Source organism: Geospiza fortis, unplaced genomic scaffold (genome assembly GCF_000277835.1).
Source record: "Geospiza fortis unplaced genomic scaffold, GeoFor_1.0 scaffold195, whole genome shotgun sequence".
Taxonomy (NCBI): domain Eukaryota; kingdom Metazoa; phylum Chordata; class Aves; order Passeriformes; family Thraupidae; genus Geospiza; species Geospiza fortis.
Window position 1 is genome coordinate 3,054,964 of NW_005054324.1, and position 10,485 is coordinate 3,065,448.

At 36.9% G+C, this 10,485-nt stretch overlaps 1 protein-coding gene across 1 annotated transcript in view; it reads left to right on the forward strand.

Moving 5' to 3' along the window:
* Nucleotides 1-10,485, forward strand: part of CPED1 (cadherin like and PC-esterase domain containing 1) — a 145,838-nt gene that overhangs the window by 73,383 nt on the left and 61,970 nt on the right. The window contains 2 exon segments of the mRNA XM_031056942.1: nucleotides 1,078-1,264; nucleotides 2,035-2,203. Coding sequence (XP_030912802.1) covers nucleotides 1,078-1,264; nucleotides 2,035-2,203 — 356 coding nt within the window.

Sequence of the window (10,485 nt, forward strand, 5' to 3'; positions counted from 1 at the left end):
CATTTTTAAGCTCGCAGTGAGACAACATTTTTAAGTAAGGCATACACAGAATGTAGAGAAATGTTTTTTCTCATCTGTAGGGGGGGGTTTAAATACCTCCTCTGTGTCAATGTGTCTCTATTCCCCTAAAAGCTAGCCCAAATTCTGTTCTTCCATTGGTATATCTTCCCTTAAATTTTAATCCATGAAAGAGAGTTCTCAAATTGCCCTGTTTTGTTTCTTGGGGCAGATATTTCAAAGTTGAAATAAAAATATTTGCATCATTTTTGAGTCTTTTAAGCCACAAGATTTTTCAGCTATTATAGTAAAGGAGATTCCTATCTGTAATATTTTCTGAAGTACCCAGTTTAAAACATGTACTAATGAATATATGTGTAAAGCAGTTTTGAATGTGTTATACTGTAAATCTGAATCCAATAGGGTGGATTAAAATATTTGTCATAAGTAGGTTGCCAGCAAATATCCTCATGAGTAATTTGGCAAACACTATGAAATAAAGGACATATTTGAGCAAATAGGATTTCATTGTGGAGATTTCATACCCAGAAAGGAGCTGGAATTTGTTGATATAGGAATTTTAATAAAACATTCTTCCAGCTGTACTGCAAATGACCCCATGGGTCTTGATAGCTCCATGTGACTTGTTCTTATGAACAGTAAGGGTATGTCTAGCTTATTTTGATTTTTATTGGAAATTACACTTGTACATAAAGCCTGTACACAGCCTGGTACCTAAGCAGGTTATGAATTTTGGCCTACCTCTTCTTTAAATTTCAATTAACTAACTAGAGATGGATCTCCCAGATTTAATCCTTCCATTTTCAAAGGCTTACCCAGGCTTTGAATTTTGTGACTAGGACTTAAGTGATTGGACACTGGATGTTTAAAATCCCTCCAAGGCCTACAGATTTCTTTCAAGTGCCGTTACAAACTCCATTAAAACTTTGCAACAGGATTATGAGTCTCAAATCATTAGGCTCTTGCCACTGTACATGGTATCAGTCTGCCAGAAGTTGCATGTTGTTCCAAAATGTTCATACAGTTCACTTTTTTTTCTTTGATATCTTCTTGGAACAGATAAAGATACCCTATCTCATATCAGACAGATCTTCACCAGTCCACAGCTGGACTTGAATCCTCAGTTTAACCCAAAGATCAGAGAATACTATGCAGAAGTGCCATTTGACATGGTGACAGTGAAGATAGGAGCAGAACCCTCTAACTGTCAATGCCACGTACACCTGGACAACAAGAAAGGGCCAAGGTATGGACAACAAAATATGAGTGTAAAAACTTAATTTTGGAAATATGTTATAATGTTCCAGAATTTTTTTTTTCTAAGGCAAGGAAATTAAATAATTTAAATCAAATCATTAAATCATTTAAATGTCATTAAATTCTTCCCCCCAATATTTTCCTGTTTTGATGTTAACTGACGTTAACATGAAGTCAGCATGAATATATGTGAAAACCTTAAAGATTTCTTCCTTGTAGAATTCAAAAGAATAGCAAGATGTTCTTTATACTGAAAAGTAAAAGCCCTGCATGTGCAGGTTCTGTGCCTTTCAGCATTTATTTCCCTGCTAAAGGAAGAAGAGCACAACTCAGCTTTGCTCTGATCTGTCTCTCTGAGCAGCTTGTCTGGGAATCCATCATGTTTGGCCAGTGGACAATTTCAGCAGCTAGCCACACTTCTGATTGTATTTGTCTCCCTGCTGACTTCATCACAAATTTGGGCCTGCCAGGAATTGTTGTCTCTAATGATTTCATTCACAGATTCATGTCAGAATATTTGCCACTGCCACTGTTTTCACTAAATTTCACTCTCAATATTTTTTCTTCTTGAAAGATCTTCAGATAGTTACAAATCCTATTTTGCACTGTTTTTATTTAAGCTCATGTATTTTGTAAGGAAAAGAAAATGTTAGAAGTAGCAGTCTCTAGGAGCAAGTAAAGTTTAGCAGCCATAGATAAAATAGTGTAATTCTTTGTTCCTTGAGTGTTTATTGCACTTTTTCCTGTTTTGTCGCACAGCATTGCTAACTACCCCCTTGGCCTTGGGTTGAACAAAGTCATCATTCTCTTAACGGATGATTCACAGCCCAGCCCTGAGATTGTGAGCAGCTACAGAATCACAATTTATCGAGAGGACCGCCCGAGCCTCCCTTTGTTTGATGACTACATGATGTGTGGCTTTGTGCAGGTATTGTCTCTGCATTCTTTTGCTATACACATTAATGGGAATAGCTGGTTTCTATTCATCCCATGGTATAAATTAGGGTACATGAGCCAACTCATGCAGAGCTAGTTTTTGTTGAGATTGTCTGAAATTCAGCATTTATGCAACATTTTGGATATAAAAGGCAAGCCCAGCATAAGTACCTGTTACCATGTATTGGAGAGCTCCAAGTTAAGTGATCCTTACCTTGGTCAGCCAAAACTTTCTTATAACTTCATAACTGTCTTTTTCTGACATTGGAGCCATAGAAATCCTTTTACCAGGAAAGATATTTCTGACAACAGTCCATTTATCAGTGTTCAAGACAAATGCTGCTACATAATTTATCATGAATGAAAACTGTTTATTCTAGATCAATAAACACAATAAAAAATGCCTCACTCATAATTCCAAAGGAAGGGATGACTGTTGCTTACATCACATTTATCCAAATAAAAATTTGGGAATGCACATAATTTTCTGCCAACAAATAGCAGTCCTTAGGAAGGAGTGAGTCTGTTGAATGAAAAAAGGAGCAGTCTATCCAATATGGCTTAATAAAGGTTGGGAAAGTGGAGTTCAGGCTAAATTAGACTCCAAAATGGAAGAAAGCTAGTGAAAATAACAGTGAAGATATTAGTTGGTGGAACTATAGTGATAAAAATATTATGCATAAGAGAGAAAACCTGGAACACATGCTGGATCAGAGCTGTTTGTATTCCAGAGTTGGAGGGCTAAATATTGGCTGCTGCTTGATATGATGGGCAAGGATAAACCAGGCAGTTCAAAGCAGGAAGTGACATTATGAATGCAATCACTGGCAGTGCATTTTTCTTTGGAATTTTAGGCAGATTAAAAAGATTGATGGGTTCGTTCCAGAGCATCCAGGAGTAAAATATTTTGTCACAATTAATTCTGCAACCAGGAAGCAGAATTTTCAAAGCTTTTGTGTTGAGACTGTCATGCCTGTTCATGTCAGATGTATAATCCTATCTTTATTTATTTTCTCTATGAAGATGTTAGTATATTCTTTAGCAAAACTTGCTTCCCTTCCCTGGTTTCTTTCCATATACTGCAGAAGAGGTTGGGAGACCAGGGTGGTAGAAGGCAGAGCATTTATATGGTGGGGATTTTGTTTTTCTTGTGAAGCGCTAGGGCTTAAAACAGGAGTCAAAGAGATGATAAATGTTGATAGCAAATTCTATGTTGCCAATAATTACCTCAATCTGCAAATCAGGACTGCCAGAGAAAATGTAGGTAGTAGTCATAGTGTACTGAGTGGTGACCTGAATACCTGATTATGGTGTTGTCTGGCCCTCCACTTATTCTCTGTCTCTTCTCTTAGACTTTTCTTACAAGCTCAAAAGGTCAAGGACCATCTTCTTACTATTTGCACTGATTCAATCCTACATCTAGTAGTTGCTACAGTAAAATAAGAATTAACACATATAATAGCTGAGATTTCAGCTCAGTTGTACAGCAACCTGCTTGACATCTTAAGTATGACAATATGAAAAGGAAAACAGCAGTAAGCTGAACTAGAGTTATATTACTAGGAGAACACAGTGTCTGGAAAGATGTGAAGAAATCTCTCTTTGTTTCCTTATTTGGGACAAGTATCTGAGTGTAGGAACAGGAATTCAACCTCAAAAATATCTTCCGACACCAGAGTTTACACTGCTGTTAATGTTTTATGATACATTTATGAGACTGAGTGTGAATCTTTGAAGCACTGTGAAGGCAAAGAGATCTAGACTGATAAAATGAAAAGTGTTTTAGAAATTTCTTTTGATTGAGCTTGGTTTTCTGCTCCTCTGTGAATAACTACCCTCTAATTAATACAGTTGTTCAGGGCTAGGGATGACGTTAGGAGTTTAGAGTAAAAATGAGATGAAAAGCATTCTTGTGGTATCTAATAAGCACTGTGAAGATACAGTATGAGATTCTAAAACAACTTTCAGATATGTTAGAGGCAATCTTATCAGAGAGTGCCTTTAAAAAACAAACAAAGGCTGGAGCTGGAGATAGAAATAGCATTCTAAAACATTTAAAAGTCAGCATTTTTTCCTATTTGCTAGAACAGAATGTATTGCCTATAGCTTAGAATGATTTTTTTATCAATACAAAACTCAGGTCTGAAACAGCATCATTACACCAGAGAAAATTATGCAGCCTTGCAGAGCCAGTTGATACACCGCCATCAGTGGCATGAATACTTGTTCTCTTAGTAATGAAACCCTGTTTTAGGAGAAAAAAGATAGATACAACATGAGCTGATGGAGTCTTTGGACACTTGGAGACTTGACTAGGCACAAGTGGGATCACACGTGAGGAGAGAAAGGCCACTGATAATGGTGTGGTCTTTCTCACAGAAGGCTTCAGTTAAAATTCTAATCCAGCAGCTTTTTTTCCTCACTTTCTTTTATGTTTAATCTCTTTAGGATATTCAGGTTTCATTGCAAGATGATACTATAAGGAAACTTACAATAAAAAGACAGAGTGTGGGATGTGGTTTCAAACAGTCTAACAATTCTCATGCAGTTGAATAATCCTGGATTAATTTCAAGGTATCGAGTTGAGAAGTGTGTGGTTCCAAGCCTTGCAACTCCTAAAAAGGGAAAAAAACATTGTCTCCTGTATGTTTTGATAGCAGCTGTAATATGTTCATTAATACCAAATTAGTGGAGGATAAACTGTCATCTCACAATAGCACCTTCAGCAGATTTGGTTGCCTTCCATTCTGTGTTCTGCATTTTGACAGTATTGTTTGGACTGCAAATGGAGAGGTTAGTGATTTTTTCTTGAACTTAATTTTGTGCAATTGCTGACAATATTCAAATTAAGTCTCCTTGGAAGAAGTGGTGTGATTTCATTATCACCTCTGAAACTGTGATATGGAAGATAGTAAAAATCCAAGGCAGTCAGCAGAAAAACCTGTGAGCTCTTAAGACAGAGTTATCAGCATCACTCTCAAGTGAAAGATCCCAGACTATGTACATACTGTCATAAAGGACAAAATATTTTATTCATTCTTGCACTCCCATTATCTTTAAAATGCAAACAGATCTATCTATGCCTCACTTGAAATGTGTGGATGCTGCCTCTGATTGTTAATATTTGCCTAGTTGCAATCATGGAGATTAAGTACTGATGTGCTTAGGGAACCTTTTTTGACCCTGTGAACTTCTGTATCTATTTGTACCTACAGTGTCCTGTTGCCACATGACTTGTTTGGTTTCTTTGTTTGGACAGTTGGTGGCTTGTGGGTGAGTTTGGGTTTTTGGTTTTTGTTGTATTCTAATAATACAGATATTTATTTGGGTTTGCATTTATATTGAAAGTAATGGATAGCTAATGCTATATTTTATAGCACAGTGTGTTTCATTCTCTTTCATTTTCTTTTGTGCATTTGCACATCTGATTCCAAAATCAGTGCAGTGCAGTGGGCTGATGTTCTGGCTGTCCTACAGCTTTTGCAGATCTGAAAGAACAAACTTACAAAACACTTTCAAAAACTTTACTGATTTTTATAGAACATCTTATTCTTATGTATTATTATCTCTTGTATTTTTGTAAATCCTTTTATCATATTCTTTTCCTGATAGCTTAAGAAGCCCAACAGAGCTTATGATGAGATACTGGCATAGCATTGCTGACATATAACACTAAACAGCTGCAATGCAGCTGGAAACAGGATGCTAGCAACAACATATTTATTTCTCTGTCTGTCTACTAAACTTCCATTGATCAAAAAGCAATTAAGACCTAAGACTAGTATATTAACTATATTTAACTTTTGTATAAACTTTTTGGAGTTGAGATGAAAAAAAAATCTTTAGAAAGAAGGAAGCCTTAAAAAAAACAAAGGAAATAATTTCATTTTTGTGTTCAGGAGAGAGAATGCCTAAATGAGAATACCTATTTTTTATCAGTTCAATTTATAAATTTCCAAAGGAAAATAGAATGGTTTTACTTTGTTTTGAACTGTGTGCTGTTGCCTTTGCAAAGCTTTTCATACCAGACAGTAGAAGTAAAACCTGTCAATTATAGAAACACGTATTAACTCTTTGCCTAGTATTTTCATGCAAAGATTTCAAAAACCTTGCAAATATTAAATAATGTCAACAACAACAACAAAAAGCCAAAATAAAAACAACCAAACAGCTTAGGAGAGAAACAAAGAGCTTCTCCTGTAGTAGGACAGGCTGGATGCACACTAGTCCCTTCTGGATCTCCCATTAGCTTCATTAGATTCAGTGTGACCACCCTTACAAACAACCCATCTCTTCTGTCCTAAGGACATTGTAAATGCCCTGAACAGACTCTTGGGTTTTGCTGTGGTTATTGTAGCAACAGCTGATCCTCTTAGCAGTCCTGAGTTTGAGTGTTTTGCTTGAAAAGGCATAGAAAGTGCATCTCTGGAACTACAGTCTAATTACATCAGCAACCAGACTGTATGTTATTTGCAAATTTAGCTTGCTTCCCTTTTAGTGAAAAAGAAGAATATCCATTATAGGAGCAATCATGCGTTGCATTTGTCTGCCTTCTCAGGTATAGAGCTGGTGAAATTTGGTTTTTAGTGGTTTTGAATTTGTCAGATAACAACATAAAAATGCCCCAGACATAAAAAAACCTAGTTTTAGTGGTTTTTTGTTGTTGTTGCTGTTATTCAAAAGAGGATGTTTTGATTCAGTGAGGACTATTTGACTTAAAATTTTTAGTATTGAGAATTTGTATTGGTGTAACTGTTAGATATTTTATCCATTGTGTAGCCCAGAATGCTAATTCTTTTCAAGGAGAGAGTGGCTGGGACAACCAAAAAGCTCACTCATTAGATCTGAAATAGCCAAGTCTAAATTTTCCTCAGAAACACTGGTGAGAGCACAGTATGACAGTAAAGTTTTCCAGGAGTAATGCCAACTTAAGCATCCCTTTCCCTGCCTGCAGCTACTCATGAACCAGATGGGAAAACCTTTTTTAAGATGAACTAGTTTCTAGGATAAGGTTGTCATTCTCTCTACGTGAACACAAGGGAGGGGGCAGAAATGAGCTGCTGAGCACAGAAGGAGGGTTAGTGGGTGCTGTTAAGACAGCTTTTTTTTCTTCATGAAAGAAATTCACATTGAGATGGGGTTTAAAGCTCTTGCTGGTTTTAAATGAACAGGAGCTTCATGTTCAAAAATTGTAGAAGTGATTTATGGATGAAAACACACAAAACACTAGAACTACTTTTGCATTGCTATTAACCTATAAATTATTTAGTTTCTGTGTGACTACAACCCATTTCCCAGGGAAAACAAAGTGAGGTTAACATAGCCTTGAGGAACAAATACGTAGCAAACTGAACATGTGTTAAATTGTCAGCAGTTCAGGTGAAAGGCACAAAATAGAGAGCTAATAGAGAGAGACTGCCATAAAAAGAAGGCTGAGGTCTTACATCTTCAACTGGTGTATGTCAACATGGTTCAATTAATTTCAGAGGAGCAATTCCAAATTATACTGATTGAATACCTGTCCTGACAGAAATATACAGTTGAGTTCTTTCCATTATAGATGCCAGGCAATACTTATGAGTGAATTCACTTGCATAAAACTGCTGAATTTTTTAGTGATTTTCCTAAATATCTAGGTCAAACAACATCTTAGAATAATCTAGAAAACTACTTGAAGGTGTTTTTAAGTATTTAAAGATCAAGAGATCAATCACTGTAAGTATAAACTGAACAAAAACCTAAATTAAATAACATAACTTGGTGCTTTTAAAAAGTATATTTAAGATGATGTAGAAGGGAGAGAGGTAAATAGTAAATACACTTAGCTAATTTTCATGTAGAGGGTTAATTTGTGTATGTATCTCAGAGCAAACTTTGTAGAGTCAGCATGTTCTGTCTTTGTCAACATCTATACCACTGGGGAGAGAAGGCTTACCACATTTTCTTAATTATACCAGAGACTTTTGTGATGATTTAAAGCATCACTCTGTAGATGAGTCAGAGGAACAATTAACAATTGTGATGGATATTCTTTACATTTACGCAGTTCTGTTCTGAGATCCTTCTGGATCTCAGAACCAGGATGTTGCTGTTAGGCTGACATCTTAATCAGCAGCCAGCATCTGCTGCTTTAAGGAAATGTTCCAAAACCACAGCAGAGCATAGATCCATCATCTGAAGGAATTAATATAATGTTCGAGGAGTCAAGCTCATCTTTCACCTACGAAGTTAACTTCATAGACAGCCTGCGCTATCATCTGGTAGTCACCAGTTCACATAATCAGTGCTCTCTGTGAGACATCTGTTGCACTCTGAAGGGGCCACAAAGAGCAATGGGCACAACTTGGGAATAAAATGGAAAATAATAGCAAAAGAAGGAGTCTGTATGTGCTTCTATTTAGGCATCTCTTGCTCTGAGCATGGAATAAAAATTTATAGTTTTATTCTGTATTTCCAGTAGACTGTGCTTGACTAGGATCATCATCTTCCTCTCCAATACTTTGGGGATGCCACATTACTTTAAGAATCCAAACTTTAAGGCTCAAGTTCATGTTGGCACCAGCTGCCTGGAGAAAAGTTTACAGTCTTCCAGTTTACAGTATTTTCCTTACACTCCCAATTTTATACTTGTTGTGCTTAGTCTTCTCTATGTAGCTAAGTTTCCTGTTAACCATGTGATTCAAGATTAGTACCAGATACCTTCCAGGAAATGTTTCCAGAAGTTTCAGGCAGAGACTGAAGAAAGCAGATGTTTCCATGTAGCAGCAGATACATTTGTCATTATTACAGTGCACTGTACTTGGAAGTGGTGTGTTACACAGATTACTGATGGATAAATTGCTTTGAGAGAATCCATAAGAATACTGATTCAATGATTCAACAGTTATAAGCCAATAGTGACTGGGATGACACCAAAGAACTAATTTGGTTTATAATCATTAGCCAGAAGAAGTTTTAAGTTGCTATAATAATTAGGCCTTAAAGACTGAGAATTTTATAGGCAGCTTTCAGCCTTAGTTTTTCCAATGTTCCTTTTCCTTGGTTGGCGCTCTTGTGGATAAGGACTTAAGTCAGGAGTGATATCACTCTTCAGCACCGCTGAATTAATTGACACTACTAGAGTTGTTTGTAGCACCTCCTACCTAAGCAGTGGAAAATTTAGTATCTCCTACCATTCTTTTCTTCTTTTATGTGTTTGTAATTTAGCACAGTCTTACTAGGAGCATCCCTCTCTCCTAGATACTCAGTTAGGTGACTCCTGACTTGAATTGTTATTTTGCAGTTATGCTGTCACAGAAAATTGTCATTAGTAGAAAATTATATGATAAAAGATAAACCTCAACGACCTGACAATTACATTCTTTTGTGTGCTCAGGCTGTTCTCCCCTTTCATACAATTACTGATGTAATCCCATGAGTGCGCATGACACATTGAAGATAGAGAAGATGAAGATCTGCCCATAAACTAGCCAAGGAGAAACTCATAATGGGCTTAACTAAAAAAAACAGGGAGTTAAATTGTGACCTGTATGATTGCAACTGCTGAACAAAATCCCACTGGTGCTAGTGGGATGTATGGTTGGACATTTCAGCCTTTCAATAGCTGCTGCCTGTGTTGCTGCGGGATGGGGAGATGCTGAGGCAGATACAGTGCTGTGGGTGCAGATTTTGTAGATACACTGCTATCTCTGAGCCTGTGACAGACTGCTAGCACAGACTGGAAGAGATCCAGGTTTTTCTGATTCCTTGCCTTTAACCTAAGGATTAAAATGTCTTTTTAAATAATAGCAGCAAATCATTGTGGGTGGCTGTGAAAGGAGACAGATGACAGTAAATGCTGGGTAGGCAATTTTGCTCCTGGGAGAACACTGTTCTCTGGAAGAGTTCATCAGAAAACCAATTTTTATATAATTTTTGTCAGCTATGTGGTTTTTTGTTTGTGCTAAGTTATCAGACAATCATCCCACATATCTAGATTTTCAGTTATGGTTCTTCTTTGCTCTTATTTTTGATGTTTTTAATATAATACAGGTCCAGTAACACTACTGGAATCAATTACATTTTGCTAGAGAACTGGTAGCACTAACTTTTGCAAAAGATTCCTCATATCACAGACTTTTTTTGTGCTTATTCTTGCTTCCTCCCTCTGCTCTATACAGTAATTTCTCCATGCATCGCTGCATTGTGGTGCAGTTCAGGCAGAGAGCTACAGCTTGGTGGACTGATGGCCCTTTAGGGAGATGAGGGAGCCACATGCTCAACTCGCCTCAACCT